This window comes from Prionailurus bengalensis, chromosome A2 (genome assembly GCF_016509475.1).
Source record: "Prionailurus bengalensis isolate Pbe53 chromosome A2, Fcat_Pben_1.1_paternal_pri, whole genome shotgun sequence".
In the NCBI taxonomy this organism is placed as follows: domain Eukaryota; kingdom Metazoa; phylum Chordata; class Mammalia; order Carnivora; family Felidae; genus Prionailurus; species Prionailurus bengalensis.
In genome coordinates, this window is record NC_057348.1 from 88,390,925 (window position 1) to 88,411,481 (window position 20,557).

Sequence of the window (20,557 nt, forward strand, 5' to 3'; positions counted from 1 at the left end):
GTCAAAATGGATGTGGAGCTCAAACGATACAAAGCTCTTGCCCAATTACAGGCTGCATGTTGGAGGCCCCGCCAAAGGAGACTATAATGGGCTTATAGCTTATACTGCCTGCGGTAAAATCTGGTTGGCCTATCATTAAAATCAGAGCAAAAGCATGATTTTGCTTGCATCACATTTTTGAAACAGCCCTCCCGCTTAAGATCTCCTTTTCCTTTGCCTTTGCAACTATAGTTATGCAAGTAGCCAAATTTTCAAAAGAAGTATCATGACATTCAAGCCAGTTTCTGATATCAAATTTTCAAATAATTAGAAATTTTAATATGAGAAAAGTATGGATGAATGAAATGGGAACAATTTAGCCAAGAAGCAAACGTGAGGCTTTTCCTCTTTGCTCACCTCTGACGGAAAGGTTTAAGTGTAATAAAATCAAAGAAAAAAGATGAGAAGGAAAACCTGGTTTCTGTTGACTATTATAAAATGACCTTTGGAAATGTATTTTTCCCCCCTATGGCAGCTTTTCCTTCTGGCATGCTGCCAGTGTTTGGATAAGATCTTTATCCATTACGTTGCTGTGTGTGATCTCCGAGGTCTGCGTCTCCACATTGCTTTCACAAATGAAAGTGATTTGGTAGAGTTACTCCCTGAGGTTGAAGAGAGTACCATTTGAACCAAATATTGTTATTTTAGCACATTAAAAACAGTGAGATTTCCCCTTTGATATCATATAGCTGTGAGGCACACAGATCTAAAAACAACTAGAGATGCCAAGCGACCGGAGCAGGTAGGAGAGTAAAGTAGGAACGAAAAATCCTATAAAGGAAAAAGAGAAAGTGTGGGGAAATGGTGCATCTGAAGTAAATGATCATATCAAGCCGTTTCCTCCCCAAACCCTAGAGAATGTTCCTCTTGAAGCTAGGTATCTAGCTCCATCTCAGGTATTAAAAATCTAGCGAATTTTTCTCCGTATGTATGTCCTTTTAATTTCTACATATTAACACAGCCCCTCTGACTATACGGTAGAGGACCATTTATTTCTGCCTCTAGCTTTCTAACATTTCCCTGATTTCCACTACCCCAGGGCCTGTAGGAAATAAGTTAGGGAACTTATCTGTTTCTCTACCTGTCATGTTGAAAAAGTCTTAAGATAGTTTAAAATTTCGGAAAGAAAAAAAAAGAGAGAGAGAGAGAGCTGTTACCAAAATTTTAAAATGTGAGTATCTTGCTGGAAACAATACCAGCACAAGGGTATTTCAGAAGAGACCTGCCCAGGCGTGCCGTGAAAGGAAAGGGTGACCCAACAGCAGCAATCTCAGGGCCGGCTGCACAGCTGGCTAGGTGTGACCGTGTTGTGCTTGGCACATCTATGTGTTTGTATAGGGCCTTTGGTAGTGTGGTGGGAAGCGACGGACGAGAGGAGAAAAATGGTTTTTATCCAACGCGAGAGCTTTGCCCCTTGGCAAGGCACCAGACAGCTGTTCAAAGTTTTCTCCTCCTGCTGCTTCAGGCTGTTTTCTACAGGTTGCACTTTCCTTTTAAACAAATCACAGGACTGACTAATGTGAGGGAAGACAGGGCACAAGGAAAGACTGAACCAGGCTTCCATTTTTAGCAAACTGGGAAAAATAACCTAAATACAAAAAGGAAGTTTTTTTTTATTTATAAAGTAAAAAAAAAATACATGCCATTTCTTTCAGTAACTATTCGTTTTTAATTTATTTGTTTATTTTGAGAGCGGGAGTGGGCAGGGGAGGGACAGACAGAGAGGGAAAGAGAATCCCAAGTAGGCTCTGCACCATCTGAGCAGAGCCTGATGCAGGGCTCGAACTCATGATCAGTGAGATCATAACCTGAGCCAAAACCAAGAGTCGGAGGCTTAACCGACTGAGCCACCCAGGGGCCCCGAAAAATAATTGTAATTTCACAAGTGCCATTCTATCCCCCTGCCTATTCAGCTGTGAGTCAGTTTCTAAATGTGGATGAGGAAAGACTCTGTCTTCAGTATCAGAACTAGAAAGGCCAGGGGTACAAATATGGGGGTACATTTGTCTCTTTCTTCTTTTTCTTTTTTTGCAACTAAAACCCAGCTTTATTGTTGTTATATTTGAATCTTGAATATTGTGCTATGCGTAAAAGGTAAAACAACAACAACTCAAGTTTCCTCTTTATTGTTCAGTGTCTAATACAGTGATATGTCTTCTAGCATTTGAAGAAATGCATGTACCAGTTGCAAATATCCATTCAAAATTTTATTTACAATTGGCAAATGAACTTTAACCTCTGAACTTAAAAAATGTCATAGTATGCTCCCCTGCTTGTACAAAGGTTGGATTCTGTCTACTATAACTGGGTAGTACTTTAAAGACAACAATTAAACCAACAATTTTTGATCATTTACTTTCAAAATTAAATAGTTTAAGCTAAACTTAATTGTGCTGGACATTTAACAAAACATATAGCTGTAGCTCTGTCTTTTTTAAGGTTTCCTTTTTTTAAAATGTTTATTATTTAAAAAAAATTTTTTTTAATGTTTATTTTTGAGACAGAGAGAGACAGATCATGAACGGGGGAGGGGCAGAGAGAGAGGGAGACACAGAATTGGAAGCAGGCTCCAGGCTCTGAGCCATCAGCCCAGAGCTCGATGCGGGGCTCGAACTCACGGACCGCGAGCTTGTGACCTGAGCTGAAGTCGGACGCTCAACAGACTGAGCCACCCAGGCGCCCCTAATGTTTGTTTATTTTTGAGAGACAGAGAGACAGAGCATGAGCGGGGGACAGGCAGATGGCAGGGAGGGAGGGACACAGAATTTGAAGCAGGCTCCAGGCTCTGAGATGTCAGCACAGAGCCCGACGCAGGGCTCAAACCCATGAACCACTAGATCGTGACCTGAGCAGAAGTCAGACGCTCAACCAACTGAGCCACCCAGGCGCCCCAAGGTTTCCTTTCCTTTAGAGGAATTCTATATGAGAAAAAGGAAAAGCTCATTGAACATAATAAGTAGCTTGGCATAAAGAGAATATTGGCCCCATGGAAAAGAAAGCCCTTACCTTTGATTTACTCTAGAGAAAAAGCTGTATGAATTGTACACGGTGGGGCTTCTTGTTAGGCAAAGATTTGAAATGTTATAGAAAGAGAGATTTAATTATTTTACATTTGGTGGTGGTAGCTGAAAAATCACTTAACATTAAAACAATGTTAATGTTTTGTAGCAGGTCCGTTAAATTAAATGGCTGATTGATATATGGATAAAAAGAAAAAGATATTTTAAATTTTTCTGAAGATCTAAATTCCGAAAATAGAATTGGTAAGGAGAGATGTTTATTCAGGGATTCTTTGAGATTTAAGAATTTTAGTCAAGTTTTTACAGGATATGAGGGGCAATAAATGGGTACAAGGAGGTTAGTTTAGTAGATGTGATATTGCATGTGACTTCAGTGCACCTGTAGTAATGGAATTAGAAGAGGGCCTATAACTACTTTGTTTTGCTCCTCACCATAAAATGGAAACTTAGTTGGGAAATTCATGTGTAGGTTTCAACCTTTGAAAGTAAAGCTAAAACATTTAACAGCAAAAGCAGTATTTCGGGGAAAATGGAATCTAAAAATGAATTTTTTTCATCATTAGAGGTTTAGAAATAGTCGAAAACTGCACCAAAATGATTTGAGAATAGTGAAACAGACATTTCTTAAATGTTTGAACTTCAAAAACAAGTCCTTTCCACATTTTGGCTATGGTGATAGGGCTGCAATGAACATGGGAGTGCTAATCTCTTTTCAAGATCCTGATTGCAATTCTTTTGGATAAATACCCAGAAGTGAGATTGTTGGATCATATGCTAGTTCTATTATTTATATTGTAGGTGGAAACAGTCTAGATGTCCATCACCTGATGAATGGGTAAAAAAAAAAAAAAAGTGATATATACACACAATGGAATACTATTCAGTCTTTAAAAAAAAAAAAAAAAAAAGGAAATCCTTCAACAGGTGCCCATGTAGATGAACAAAGAAGACATTATGCTAAGTGAAGTAAGTTAGTCACAGAAGGTCAAAACTACATGGGGACCCTGAGTGGTTCAGTCGGTTAGGCATCCATCTTCAGCTCAGATCATGATCTCTCAGTCTGTGAGTTTGAGCCCCGCACTGGGCTCTGTGCTGACAGCTCAGAGCCTGGAGCCTCTTCAGATTCTGTGTCTCCCTCTCTCTCTGTCCCTGCCCCACTTGTGCTCTGTCTCTGTCTCTCAAAAATGAATAAACTTTGAAAAAAAATTTAAAATAACTACATACTTCCATTTATATACATATTCAAACTCATGAAAGCCAAAGATAAAACTGTGGTTACCAGGGGCTAAGGGGAGTGGAATGTAAGAAGTCACTAATTAATGGTATACAATTTCAGTTATTCAACGTGAAGAAGTTCTAGAGATCTTTTGCACAACATTATCTACAGGCACTACTGTATTCATAAACTTAGAAATATGTTAAAAGCAAAGATCTCACCTTAAGTGTTCTTACCACAAGAAGCAATTTTTAAAGCACCTTCTCACCTTTTTGATAAGAAAATGGTTTAAAAACTGAAACTCCCTTTCAAGTAAACATTTATCAACATTTGACACTTAGGCATACATTATAAGGTTCCTTATCAACACCGAATAAAACTACCAAGTAAATCTTTTAATAAGTCAAGTATCAAAAATGAAATCTGCCTTTAAAAATCTTCCTCCGATTCTGAGGTTTCGAGCAGCCTGCTACCGTTGGCCTGACCTCAGTTTGGTTTCCATTTTTGACCCCTACTACCTGCTATATTGTGGATTCTGCCATATTTTATTTCATTTGCAACTTCTTATTCTCAAGGCCTAAAGTGCAATAACAGTTGAAAAAGTCCACCTGAACAAAATACAGTTTGTTCAGAGATTCAGTTTGGACACCAGAGGGCAGGAGAATCCCTTGAAGTGAAGGGATTCTGTGCCTGTGTCCTTGTCATTCACGAGTTTCCAGGCTTATTGACATTGTAGAGAGTAATGATATCGTAGTAAGGCCAGGAGTTTAGGTTTGACTTTTTGTCACAGGAAGCACAGGATTCTGTCAAAAAACTAGAAAATTAAAGTCACTGTGGCACCCTGAGAGTCTTCGTGTTTATTTCTCTCAGTGATAATGTCAGCAGAAGGCCCTGCTGGGAGCACAACTTTAGAAGCAATCTGGTTAACAACATGAGGAAACGTAAACGCAAAGGAGGTTTTTCAAATAATCTATTTTAAAAGGTTTAAGCGTGGGGCGCCTGGGTGGCGCAGTCGGTTAAGCATCCGACTTCAGCCAGGTCACGATCTCGCGGTCCGTGAGTTCGAGCCCCACGTCGGGCTCTGGGCTGAAGGCTCAGAGCCTGGAGCCTGTTTCCGGTTCTGTGTCTCCCTCTCTCTCTGCCCCTCCCCCGTTCATGCTCTGTCTCTCTCTGTCCCAAAAATAAATAAACGTTGAAAAAAAATTAAAAAAAAAAAATAAAAGGTTTAAGCGTAAAGTGGCTTTTAGGAAAGATTCTGACGTTTCATAGCCAGCAAATTATTCAGCAGTGCTTTTATTAAAGTCAAAGATGTGTCCCCAGAATTACAAGAAAAGAAATGACAAGCGCAGTAAGGTTGCAAAACGGCATTATTATTTGTGCAGGGAGCAGATCAGTCCCGGGGGAAACAGTGTGAGGTTCAGTTTGGTTATTCGCTTTGATCTCATTGAAGGTAGAGTGCTGTGGAGGTTAACGGCATTTGATTTGGAGTCAAGTAGAGCTAAGCTTGATCCCAGTCTTACCTACTTCAGACCAAGGAGAAAGAAACCCACTTGTAGCCAAAAGTGTAATGCAAAATAAACAGCTACTCCCAATAATTATGAGAGTCGCTTTTTTTGTTTAATGTTGATTTATTTTTGAGAGAGAGACAGAGCACAAGTGGGGGAAGGGGAGAGAGAGAGGGAGACACAGAATCTGCAGCAGGCTCCAGGCTCTGAGCTGTCAGCACAGAGCCCCATGTGGGCTCGAACTCACTGCCTGTGAGATCATGACCTGAACTGAAGTTGGAAGCTTAACCAACTAAGCCACCCAGGCACCCCAACGATAGTCGTTTTTGCATCTCTAAATTCTATAACAAGGAGATAAACTTCCTGATCAATGAGAATGCTGGAGTCTTTCTGGAGCCTCTTTCCATCTCCTTTACCAATACTGGCCCCATTTCGGGCCGTGAGTGAGTTTATAGATCTTCCTTGACTTACAATGGGATTATGCCCCCATAAACCCATTGCAAGTTGAAAATATCATAAGGCAAAAGTGCATTTATTATACCTAACCTACTCAACATCATAGCTTAGCCTAGCTGAACTTCAATGTGCTAAGAACACTTGAATTAGTCTACGGTTGGGCAAACTCCTCTAACATAACACAAAGCCTATTTTATAAAGAAGCATTGAGTATCTCATGTACTTTATTCAAAACTGTACTAAAGTGAAAAACAGAATGACTTCAAGTGTATTTTTGTCTACCCCTGCGATGATGTGGCCTAGCAGAAGCTGCGACTTTTTGCCAGGCTCAGCTTCACGAGCCCCTCGTACTGCATCTGGCAAGCCCAGGAAAAGATCAAAATTCAAAATTCTAAGTATAGTTTCTACTGAATGTGGATCCTTTTCTCACCATCATAACGTCAAAAAAATCAGAAGTCAAAACTACTTAAGTTGGGGACTGTCTGTAGTTATAAGATGCAATTCTCAAAGCTTTGCTACAGATGTGAATATGTTCACATATTTTAAAAAGCATAGGAGTTTCCTGAGGAACACTGATGTTGAGTAAGCATAAAGGAATAACTCAGTTAAATGGCGCTTTCTTATGCCTGCTACTATTTTTCCTTTTCTATTGTTAAAAAGAGGGACACCCGCGTGGCTCAGCTGGTTAAGAGTCCAACTCTTGATCTCAGTTCAGGTAATGACCTCACGTTTTGTGAGATTGAACTCCACATCAGGCTCTGAGTTGGCCATGGAACCTGCTTAAGATTCTCTCTCTCCTTCTCCCTCTGCCCCTCCCTCGAGTGCATGTCTGTTCTCTCTCTCTCTCTCTCTCTCAATAAACAAACAAACAAACTCATGTAGAAACGGCTGAGAATGTGATAGTCCATGGTACTTAACCCCATCATCCTAGGATGGTGGAATTTCCCCAGCTAGAAATCCCCTCTGAATTTTAACTGTCCTCCTCACAAAAGGCCCCAAATATATATAACAGCAGTTGAAATTCTACATAGATTCATTACATATATATCCACTACATATATACTTAATAAATGTAGTCTATCATAAACATATTATTATATGTTCAGTATATACATATATACTATATATATGCAGTAAAAGATATTCCACAGAAGAAGGAAATAAATATAATTTGAGACAAAAAAAATTTTTAATATAGTATCATAGTACAAATTCTAAGAGCCTGGACTCTGCTGCCAGAGTGTCTGAATTTAAAACTCAGGTGCACTACTCAGTCGCTTTTGTGACCTTGGGCAAGTTACTGCACCTCTCCGTGCCTGATGCTGAGTAGCATAAAATGAGTGGCTGTAAAATGGCATTAATAACAACAGCACTTGCTTCTTAGAATCCTTATGAAGTTAAGATTTGTAAAACCTTCAGAATAGTATCCGCACACTGTAACTTACACCTTACGTTACTGTGAAATTAATAACACAAGTATAATTTTGATGTTCAAAGACAATTAAAAATCTGAATCCTGGAAATCACATTATTTGCAAAATAATTTTTCCATCGAAGTGTGATAACCTTATAATCAGTCCAGAAAACATATTTGAAACATATTTCTATTGAGGAATTACGAAAGGGAAAATAGTCACAGTTCTAAAGTGTGTTTCCTAAATTTAATTAGGTTATGTAACAGGAAGATGAAAAGAGAAAGCCTGAAAAAGCCTGGTTACCAACTGTTTCCTGTTTAAGGACAAACATATGAAAAGACAAAATTCAGTAGAATTGGTTGGATTAAGTCAATACTTTTTCTCAGAGATTTTGAGGAATACTTTAGAGCTCCTGGTAGAAATATTCATATTGAATCTTAAGTGGAAAAAAGAGCATGTATTTCTTTATATTTTATCAATTAACCAACCTTAAAATATTTAAATAACTTAAACTGTTTTAATCACATCGACAAAACAAAACAAAACAAAACAAAAACCTGCCATTTATAATGCAAATACAGATTTCACACTGCAAAGTCTTTTTTTTTTAAACAGATGCAACATAATAAAGAAATACATGAACTATTGGAATTGATGTTGTCTTTTAAAGTAGAAACAAGGACCCAAGGACTCTACCTATATACAGAGCTGTAAGTGGGAAATAAATATTTATTTGGCATTTTCATTTAACTTGGAATATTTGTCATTCTACATATTGAATCATTTTGATGATTCTGTAGACTTATTGAGGATAGGCACTATATTTTCAGCATAGCCTGATCCTTATGATACAATCATTGTTTCCTGTAGTATCTAAAGCTCTTACTCAAAAGGGGAAAAAAAAAGTTAAGTTCCAATGAAGGATGGAAATGCTAATGTATGACTGTAAATAAATAATAGGTATTTTCAAAAGCACAGCACATGTTGCTGTGGTGAATGAGCATAGTTTATTATAATAGAATTGGAAAGAGGATATGGGCTTATAAAAATAATTTGATTTTTAAGTTGGATACATACAGTGCCAGGTCGGGGATAAGGAATTCTTCCATCGTACTGCACCCAACGATGGTCTGCGCTTTCCTTATGAGCATATGGACCATTAAAAACTGCTCTGATGTCAGCCATGCTGTACACACAAACAGCGGAGCCTTTGAAGATGGAGCTGAAAAAAAGCAGAATGGTCCAATCATTCATTGTACATCACTCAATGCACATTTATTGAGCACATATTATAACCAGGTGTGTGGACAAAGTAATGCGGCACATTCCATTTGATAGGTGCTGCAGACAAAATGTGTGTATATGCCCTTAAGGAGCTTATAAGCAAGCAAGCCTGAAAGAAGTATGACTGCAGTTACCTTACAGATGATTGTAGTAAGCTAAGCAAGCATGCAATGGAACTCCAACACAAGGCTGTCTGGTGAGTTTTCAGAGTAGATGGCGCCTACACTGACACTTGACAGATACAGAGGAGTTCCCTAGGAAAACTGGAGGATAGAAGGAAATATGCAGAAAAGAGTATCATATTTATAGACACGCTTTTGAATTTCATTTGAAGTTTTTACGGCCTAATGCCTCCCAAAGAACTTCCAAAATAAAAAGTTACATCACCTACTTTTTTAAAGAGGAGCATTTTAGATACATAAATAATAAATATCTCATTTGTGTTTTCTTTTTTTTTTTTCAATGCTTATTTTATTTTGAGAGAGAGACTGAGCGTGAGCAGGGAGGGGCAGAGAGAGAGGGAGACACAGAATCCGAACCCCAACACAGCTCTTGAACCCATGAACATCTGAGATCATGACAACGTGATACGCCCAACCGAGTCACCCACATGCCCTTCTATTTAAGTGTTCTTACAGTGAGCAAATGGCCATAAATATTGACTATTAAGAATTTCCTCATACAATTTTTATTAATTTAAAAAATGTTGAAACTCTCTTTTGCTTCTTCCCTAATCTCTGTATTTTTTCTTGAATTTATGTATGTACCTTATCTGACCCTTAAAATTTATCTTTTTTTTTTTAATTTTTTTTCAACGTTTATTTATTTTTGGGACAGAGAGGGACAGAGCATGAACGGGGGAAGGGCAGAGAGAGAGGGAGACACAGAATCAGAAACAGGCTCCAGGCTCCGAGCCATCAGCCCAGAGCCAGACGCGGGGCTCGAACTCACGGACCGCAAGATCGTGACCTGGCTGAAGTCGGATGCTTAACCGACTGCGCCACCCAGGCGCCCCTAAAATTTATCTTAATTACACGGGACTGGAGCACACATAATTAAGAAGCAGAAAAGCTCCATGAGGATTCCACAATTTTTTTGCAAATTAATGGTGAAAATTGTTAACACTGTCATCAGATGTTTCATTTTTGTTTTATTTCTGGAAAATAAAAGACATTTTCTCTGCATCTAAAACTTTTGGTGATTCCTATTCATAAAAACGAGATCACCCTTTAGGAGCTAAGAGACATATCATCTCAGCACTATACAAATGAGCCAAAGATTCTCTAGCTTGACCATTAATATTCTTGGAATGACATTAATGGGAAACATCCGGAGCTGATGGCAAACAGGCAGCTGGAAGAAAACTAGCTGCTAAGAAAGAAGGTGACGCCCCCATAAAATCACATCATCCGCCTAGGATATCCTAAAGGAATGATGGTGCATCATGCTTTGTGGTATTGCTATTGTTGCAGATTCACTACATCTTCTGATTGGATAAAAGATGTGCCATGCATCCCAACATTACCTCAGTCCTCAGGGCGCCATTCAAAATAGAATAATAAAGTATACCAAGAACAAAGAGTGGACTTGTAACTTCGCACTCTGGGTGGGCAGAAACTTGGTAGGAGAAAAAAGATAACTATCTCGGAGCTGTATTTCCCTGGCACATATCTATGCCTTGTGTGTGGAAAACACAGTGACTTCAAAGACAGTTCTGTGAATGGAAAGATGCCAAGAGAACCAGGGCTGAGATACTTAACTTGAGTGACTCCAGACACTTACTTGCTCTTCCTGCATCTTTTTAGTTCAGATATAAATGAGCAGAAAAATGGGAGTCCGAATGGCAGCTGGTTAGGGTATCTTCTTTATTTTCATTTGAAATATTCACATTCTATATCGTATAATTAGCCAAAGAGCATTTTGTGTTCTGACATATGATGAACACTATTGGTATAAGGCAAACTAAGTGAAGGCAATTTTCACAGAAAAGAAATATAATGTGCCGACAAACTATTTTAATAATTTTTTCAAAAGGAGGCATTAGGCCCATTTCTCTATTACCAACACCACCAATACTTCCAATACTAATATCTATGTAAGTATTCATAGCAGAGCTGTGGAAAAAGTAAAAAAGTAGTTCAAAGAAGGTATTGCAGTCAGCAGTATGTAACAGGAATATTGTAAAAGGCGTACCAGGGTCAAAGGTAAGTTACTGAATTAAACAAAATTAAATTCCAATGAAATTATGTAAGGTCCCTATATTTTTTTGAGAAAGATTCATAGGTGTTAGGGCAACTTTTAAGGAAGGAAGTCACAGAGTCTCAGAGACAGGTGCAGGATAGTATTATACAGAACAAAGACAAAAACACAGGGGTGGAAATTAAGAAAACACCTTCAGTTCTAGTGCCATCTTTACTACTAACTGGCTCGTCTTCTTTGGGCAAGTCATACGAACTTCCTTTGTTTAAGCTAGTAGAGCAATAATGATATGGTGATGACAGCCAAACTCCCAGCTTTGTAGGGTGATTGGGAAGCGCACGTAAGATAGTATGGGAGGACATTTCAGAAGTCCCGTCTCGTGATTTCAGCCAAACCAATGACTACGACATGTATTTCTTTAATACTACTTCTACGTCATGCAGCTTGACCTATTTACTATGGTTAGTATACGCACACTCCTTTGTACCCAGTAACTTCCGTCTGGGAATTTAGCTCACAGATATACTTGCTCATACAGAGAACAACATGTATACAAGCTTAGTCAGTGAAGCATTATGCGTACCACCAAAGCACTAGAAATAATGGAAATGTCTATGCATAGGAAACAGGCTAAATAAATTGTGGTGGTTGATATAGGAATACTCTGCTGGAAGAAAAAGAACCAAGAGACATTTTATGTATTGATATTAAGAGATTTCTAAGAAACACTAAGTGAAAAAATAAAATGAAAAATGGGGTATTTTTTCTCACACAAAAGGGACAAAAAAACCATACAACTGTGTTTTCTTACATATACATAACAATTCTATAGAATTACAAGCATTTTTTTAACTTACCTGGTTGTGGTGAAGACTCCATATACTACAGGATTTCTTTCATCTCTTGTGGGGAGTAAGTAAATATCCTCTATTAATGGGAAGAAATAATGATTCATTATATTTTTATATTTCAGTATTACACGTTTGCTTTTTCTTTCAGCATACAGTATTCCTGAGACTCTGCAGTATATAAAATACTCTAAAATAACAGTGAAAGTCATTACATTATGACAAGAAATTAAAGGTTAAAGACTGGTTTTCTCACTAGCTATGTGACACTGAACTGGATATCTAACCTCTTAGATGTTTACTTCAATCACCCATAGATGGGATGATTTGCTTGATAATATCCATGACTATTTCCAATCAGAAGTATGTGATTTCATACAGAATAAAAATTAAAAACCTAGGTTATTTTTACCCTCCAATGTAAAAAAAAATCTTGTCCTGTAACCGTGTCAGCTTACTAGTAATTTAATTATCTATTTGCTAATAATATAAAAATGGCTACACAAGTTAATTACTTGTGCAACATTACTTATGTAACAACTTGCTCAGCATTTTCTAATCACTTGCACAGTATTGATACCAAAATATGTGTAAATAATATCCTTCACAAGATTTTTTAGGATGTGAGCATACTTATATACACCATGAAAGATCAGCCATGAATATTCAAAGAACACGAACAAAATATATATATATATATATATATATATATATATATATATATATATTGCTTTATATGTTGTATGATAAAATCATTCAATGATAAAATCATTTTTACACTGCATGGAAAAAACAAGTTTAAAAGATAAGATTTGATGATGCTAACTTTATATATAACTGAAAACATCCCTTCTAGAATTAGCTTTGAGGCGAGTAAAGAAGGGAAATGAAAGAGAATAATCCGTCTAACACTTTTCTCAGTATTCTTTTTCTTAACAAGTGAGAGGGAGCGAGTTCTCCCCATCTCCTGTGCTCTCCAGCAGAGGGCACCCGCAGAATAAAGAACCCAAGTTCTTGCTACCTATAGACTGCTGCTCCTTCCAAAGTAAAACGCCATATGGAGAATGGATGGATTCTATAGGACCATTGCTAGTAGCTTTGTGTCTCTTGCTGCGGCTTTGTTTCCTTCATAACTTTGAGAACGCTTACGAAAAGAGGAATCGCTTCATTACAATATGCTCTGAGACCTAGAACACCTCCATGTTCTTTGTGTGTATGAATTTAGTAATAACACTCCTGCCAGCTGTCCTGGGCTGAAGTAAAATAAATGCTGAATTTATTAGGCAGTAAGACATTTTCAAGAAAAAAAGGAGGATGTGACTTACGTAGCTCATCAAAATGAGTATCGGCCCCATCATTTCCAGGAATTGAGCAAATCAATCTGGCTTTAAGAAAAGTTGTCCATTTGTTTATCAGGCTGCGCTGTCCGCCAACATCATTCTGGAAAAAAAAGAAAAGGAAAATAATAGAGATACAGATTTAGTTAATGTCTTTGTTCACAAAGACAAGCAGCCTACATATTTAGGGCCTTGAACTTTGAAACAAGGGAAAAGGCAGTTTTGTCTCTTAGTATTACATGTTCTTCTCATGGTTAAATGAATATAATTCAGCTCTCCTGGATGGGTAGAGGCTGGCAAGGCAATCTAGTCAGACCTGGAATCAAATCTCACCTCTGTCAACGGTTGCCCCATGGCCTACAAAAGGCTATGTAATTCTCCAAGTCTCCACTGAACAAATACGATTAATGCCTTGAAATTGGTTATTCTGATGATTAAATGGAAAAATTTGTGTACAATGCTTAGTAAAGGGCCAGACAACTTGTGTTCAATAAATACTAGAACTGACTTGTATATTACACATATGAGTAAGATCATTATGATCTTTAGAAATATGCCTTGGTGTAGACTTTCAAAAGTCTTTTGGTGCCCTACTAATTAAACAATAAGGCAACACAAACATACATATAAAACCAATCTTGTTTTAAATGCTAACTGATGTATTTCCATACTTTTTTTTACTCTGAAGTATTTCATTAAAAATGTTCTTTAGACACTTACTAAGCATAAGCATTTAAATCAATTCAATAAAATAAATAGGGCAATGCAATTCAATAATTCACCATTAAAACATCCATTTTTTGTTTTTTTTTTGTTTTTTTTTTTTGTTTGTTTTTTTTATTTTATTTTATTTTATTTTTTTCTGAAATTTATTGACAAATTGGTTTCCATACAACACCCAGTGCTCATCCCAAAAGGTGCCCTCCTCAATACCCATCACCCACCCTCTCCTCCCTCCCACCCCCCATCAACCCTCAGTTTGTTCTCAGTTTTTAACAGTCTCTTATGCTTTGGCTCTCTCCCATTCTAACCTCTTTTTTTTTTTTTTCCTTCCCCTCCCCCATGGGTTCCTGATAAGTTTCTCAGGATCCACATAAGAGTGAGACCATATGGTATCTGTCTTTCTCTGTATGGCTTATTTCACTTAGCATCACACTCTCCAGTTCCATCCACGTTGCTACAAAAGGCCATATTTCATTTTTTCTCATTGCCACGTAATATTCCATTGTGTATAAAAACCACAATTTCTTTATCCATTCATCAGTTGATGGACATTTAGGCTCTTTCCATAATTTGGCTATTGTTGAGAGTGCTGCTATGAACATTGGGGTACAAGTGGCCCTATGCATCAGTGCTCCTGTATCCCTTGGATAAATTCCCAGCAGTGCTATTGCTGGGTCATAGGGTAGGTCTATTTTTAATTTTCTGAGGAACCTCCACACTGCTTTCCAGAGCGGCTGCACCAATTTGCATTCCCACCAACAGTGCAAGAGGGTTCCCGTTTCTCCACATCCTCTCCAGCATCTAGAGTCTCCTGATTTGTTCATTTTGGCCACTCTGACTGGCGTGAGGTGATACCTGAGTGTGGTTTTGATTTGTATTTCCCTGATAAGGAGCGACGCTGAACATCTTTTCATGTGCCTGTTGGCCATCCGGATGTCTTCTTTAGAGAAGTGTCTATTCATGTTTTCTGCCCATTTCTTCACTGGGTTATTTGTTTTTCGGGTGTGGAGTTTGGTGAGCTCTTTATAGATTTTGGAGACTAGCCCTTTGTCTGATATGTCATTTGCGAATATCTTTTCCCATTCCGTTGGTTGCCTTTTAGTTTTGTTGGTTGTTTCCTTTGCTGTGCAGAAGCTTTTTATCTTCATAAGGTCCCAGTAATTCACTTTTGCTTTTAATTCCCTTGCCTTTGGGGATGTGTCGAGTAAGAGATTGCTACGGCTGAGGTCAGAGAGGTCTTTTCCTGCTTTCTCCTCTAAGGTTTTGATGGTTTCCTGTCTCACATTTAGGTCCTTTATCCATTTTGAGTTTATTTTTGTGAATGGTGTGAGAAAGTGGTCTAGTTTCAACCTTCTGCATGTTGCTGTCCAGTTCTCCCAGCACCATTTGTTAAAGAGGCTGTCTTTTTTCCATTGGATGTTCTTTCCTGCTTTGTCAAAGATGAGTTGGCCATACGTTTGTGGGTCTAGTTCTGGGGTTTCTATTCTATTCCATTGGTCTATGTGTCTGTTTTGGTGCCAATACCATGCTGTCTTGATGATGACAGCTTTGTAGTAGAGGCTAAAGTCTGGGATTGTGATGCCTCCTGCTTTGGTCTTCTTCTTCAAAATTCCTTTGGCTATTCGGGGCCTTTTGTGGTTCCATATGAATTTTAGGATTGCTTGTTCTAGTTTCGAGAAGAATGCTGGTGCAATTTTGATTGGGATTGCATTGAATGTGTAGATAGCTTTGGGTAGTATTGACATTTTGACAATATTTATTTTTCCAATCCATGAGCAGGGAATGTCTTTCCATTTCTTTAAATCTTCTTCAATTTCCTTCAGAAGCTTTCTATAGTTTTCAGCATACAGATCCTTTACATCTTTGGTTAGATTTATTCCTAGGTATTTTATGCTTCTTGGTGCAATTGTGAATGGGATCAGTTTCTTTATTTGTCTTTCTGTTGCTTCATTGTTAGTGTATAAGAATGCAACTGATTTCTGTACATTGATTTTGTATCCTGCAACTTTGCTGAATTCAATAATTCACCATTAAAACATCCATTTCTTATTTTTAATTTAAAATGTCCCTAAATATGAATACAAAATTAATACAATTGTTATTTGACTAGATCTGCTAAGTTTACAATAAGTAAGATGAGAGTGTTTCATGAAATAAATATATTAAGTACTTAAACTCAACTTTCAAAAATTACTTTCACAGCCATGATTTCCATTAATGCACTTACATTTAAATGTAAATCATATAAACATTCTTATCCTACATGCAATCTATGTCTTACAAATTTAATACAAAGTTCACTGTCAAATACTAACTCTGAATATTTAGGAACGGTATTCCCTCTGCTTCATTATCTCTGAAAATTAAATGCAATTTATAAAAAAAAAGTATCTTAATGACTACTCCAAACAGGAGAATTCAAAGTCACAGAAATAGTTGCTATTCTTTTTTTTTTTTTTTCAACGTTTATTTATTTTTGGGACAGAGAGAGACAGAGCATGAACGGGGGAGGGGCAGAGAGAGAGGGAGACATAGAATCAGAAACAGGCTCCAGGCTCTGAGCCATCAGCCCAGAGCCCGACGCGGGGCTCGAACTCACGGACCGCGAGATCGTGACCTGGCTGAAGTCGGACGCTTAACCGACTGCGCCACCCAGGCGCCCCAATAGTTGCTATTCTTGAAGAAAGGGGGAAGAAGAAAGGAAAGGGGAAGGAAGACAGAGATCCCTTTGAGTGCTAACTTGGGTGAGGGGGAAATCCAAATTCCATGTGATATAATCTTAGGAACAGAGCAAATCTCAGAAGTCTACAGAACTGTGGGAGAGCTGAGAAGGCAATGAGGTCCCTGAGACCACAGACCATAACTATTCTTATAGCCTCAGCACCTAACACCAGAGGCACACCAGGACACCCAGAGTGAATGAATCCCACTTTATAACCTTCTCTGCTACACAACTGAATACTTTTCAGAAACAGCTCTGTATAAATGAGTAATAATTTTTACTTCCTTGATTTGTTCTTTAGGCTTACAACAATGTAAAAAAAATTGAAATTTAAAGACACTGAAATTCAAGAAAATATTTCATATACGAACTAAAATTTGCACTTGAACAAAAATTGCACCTCGCAGTCTGCACTATGTCTCGCTGTTTTAAATTTTAAATGATCCAAATCAATGTGCACTTAGTCTTGGAACGCATGTGTAACTGAGTTCACGTGTGTGCTGACAGATACATTATATAAACTCAGTGATAACTACGGTGATTGTTTGGAAACTGGACCAACAAAAGACCTTCCTGGCAGTTGTATTTTGACACTGATACTGTTTAGAATTGCTGACACATGGTGATAATACAAAGCAAAAGAACATTAAGTTGATTTTCTCATAATTTTTCATTCTTTCCAGAAAACGCACTCCCTATTGCTTTCATCCTACATCACTGCACATATGTCACTAATATCCTGCTTATCAGGTGTTTAATAAGAGCATGTTCAATTATTAGTGAGAAACAAAAAATACTAGATAAAATTGATAAGTGCCCTTAGAAAGTATAGATAAATGCCATAGAATTTAAGTCTCCTCTGAAAGGTCTCTGTAGTAAAAAAAAAAAAAAAAAAAAAAAAAAAATAGTACAGGCCTCACTGAAGAGTTAGATTCAATATTGTTCTTAAAACGATAAGTGGGATCAGAGATTGGTTCAGGAAATATTCTTGGTGCTAGAAAAGAGGGGGAAAGGACAACAGGTGGGACACTTCAGAACATGCATGGATCAGAGCGACTGGGTGGCTCAGTCAGTTGAGCGTCCAACTTTGGCTCAGGTCATGAATTCATGGCTCCTGAGTTCAAGCCCCGCGTCGGGCTCTGTGCTGACAGCTCAGAGCCTGGCGCCTGCTTCGGATTCTGTGTCTCCCTCTCTCTCTCTGACCCTCCCCCCCCCCCCCCCCCCCGCTCACGCTTTGTCTCTTTCTCTCTCTCTCAAGAATAAGTAAACATTAAAAAAAAAAAGCACACATAGGGAGAACCAGGACAAATTTGACTTAGGCAAATACTGGGATAAATTCAAATAGTGGAAGAGAATGTTATAAAAGGATATTGGAGTACATTCAAGGAAAGCTTTAATACCAGGCCGAAGTATTTATGTCATTTAGTAATATGTTATTTAGTATCGAGAGTTACTACAAGGAAGTGAAAGAAAATGAATACCTAATACATTTTATATAATAACCATCTAGATACAAACATGTCTATAATTGCTTTTGAATTTATGTTTTGTATATGGTGCTTCTATTGTTGAAGTATCATTGTGCAAGAACAAACATAACCAATATTTCAGCTGGCTATTGGATGATTAATGATGGCTACACATGTGAAGGCAGATTTATCTAGACACGGCCTTTATTTTTACCACTAACATCCTCAGATCATTTCATAAATATAAATCCAGATGTTAATATGAATAGGAAAAACCCCTGGTGCTTCCTTTTAGTAAGGATGAATTTTGTGTTAATGTTTCATAGGATCTCAGCAAGAAATGCTACCTGGAATTATTTGGGAAGAAAGAGATTTTATAAAAAATTTAAAAATAGGGGTGCCTGGGTGGCTCAGTTCGGCGAGCGTCCGACTTTGGCTCAGGTCATGATCTCACGGTTTCTGAGTTCCGGCCCCAGATCTCACAATAGGCTTTGCACCCACAGCGCGGAGCCTGCTTCCGACTCCCTATCTTCCTCTCTCTGTGCCCCTCCCCTATCAGTACAAACACACACACTCTCTCTCTCAAAAATAAATATTAGAATACATTTTTAAAAATTAAAAATAGAAAGTAAGATATCTCATCTTTCTCATCAACCTTGATTTATATATTTTTACATTCACATATGTTCTGTCTTCATATAGTCTTATTGTAGCAGACTCCTCCTTGTACTAAGCTCTAAGTGAAAATCTTTCCATTTTAATGTATTCTTTTTACATATTTATAATTTGTAAAATTTTTCATTGCCTATATTTGCAATTTTGAGTCAGCTATAAATACTAAAAACAGTGCTGATTCAAAATATTAGCTATCATGAATTTAATGCTAAGGACTCTGGTTTACTGCTTTCCCCTGGCATAGCATAGTTGCTCAAATTATTTTGTTAAAGGAATAAACAGACATATCAAATATTTGCTCTACAACATTCCTTTAACAGGTGTATACATCACTACTTTATCATAAAAATCAGCAATCACATTCCCTTTTAAGCATTTTATTAGATAAAAATAACAATAAATGTCTATTTGCGAAGTGTCCCCCTCTCTCTCCTTGCAATTATCACCCATGTTTAAGACAAACCATGAAAAAATTCTAATTATTCTACTAGGCTCAAATTTGTTGGACAGGAAAGGAACTTACACTGTGGCCTGCATATATATTTTTTTAACCTGACAAATGGAAATTGCAATCCTTTGAACAAAAGAATCTTTAAATGTGCTTGCCTATCCGTCTAGCAGCCTTTCCATGGTCCCTCAAGGAATAAAAAGATAAAAAACAAACAAACAAAAAAAAATCCAGGTCAAAGATGAAAGCCACCTGCTGTCAGCAGGGAAACAAGTATAATTTCTGGGATAATAGTTCTCAGGAATGGATCATAAGCATTTAATGACTGAATAGTAACTCTTACAGACATCCAGAAGCATGACCTGGGATGGCAAAGTTCAATTCACGAGGGGTTGTATTTCTCCTGTAGGGAAGTGTCAATTGACTGACTGTTGACCAGCTCTCAGTGCCTGGATTTGTTTGCAAATCCACCAAATCCCCCCCTGAGAACCTTAAGCAGAGAAGAGGGCTCAAAGGGAGGTAACCACTTTTGTACTAAATTGTCACCTCCTTGCTTATTTCTGTGAAGTTCTAAAGAACGCAGCCATCTCACTAACACAATAGATTTATTATTGAGATGTCAGAATCAGCAGCTTTTAGTCACCAGTCACTTCTGTGTTTCCACTCTATCACAGCTTCTTTGTAGTCAGATTGCCAAAAGCCTTGACATTCTCTACACAAAGATGCAGATGAAAGTAACAAAGAAATTAAATGTAAACAAGCCAGACCACATGGTGGTGAATGCAGAGGGTGCCTATTTTCTTATTCTCTGTGGCTTCTTATATGTTTGCGATATTTCTTAAGTGTAAAGGGATTAATGAAAACAGAAAAGACAGAAGATGAAACAAAACACAATTTACAATCTTTCAGCGGCTATAAAATAAACTATCTCTGAGTCAGGTGATGGCTGCATATTATGAAATACTATGATCTTCCAATCATAGGCTGCTAATGGGTAGATCAGTCAGAAGGCAGGTTAATGGTGACTCCATTCTGCTTCTACTGTCCCAGCAGACTCCAGTCCTTATAAATCTTGCATAGACATGTGGAGTAGCTACAAACTGTCACACATGAACTTTTATTGAGTGTGTCTTTTGACCTTTGGGTCACTATGCTGGCTTCATCTGCTAAACACGATTTTATCTGTATACATCATCCTCTT

At 37.8% G+C, this 20,557-nt stretch overlaps 1 protein-coding gene across 4 annotated transcripts in view; it reads right to left on the bottom strand.

Moving 5' to 3' along the window:
• Positions 1-20,557, bottom strand: part of SEMA3D (semaphorin 3D) — a 200,853-nt gene that overhangs the window by 32,027 nt on the left and 148,269 nt on the right. For all 4 annotated transcript variants that reach the window (XM_043588732.1, XM_043588731.1, XM_043588734.1 and 1 more), the window contains exons 9-11: positions 13,308-13,422; positions 11,992-12,061; positions 8,729-8,873 (exon numbers count right to left, since the gene is read on the bottom strand). In XM_043588732.1, coding sequence (XP_043444667.1) covers positions 8,729-8,873; positions 11,992-12,061; positions 13,308-13,422 — 330 coding nt within the window. The remainder of the gene's footprint in view (positions 1-8,728; positions 8,874-11,991; positions 12,062-13,307; positions 13,423-20,557) is intronic.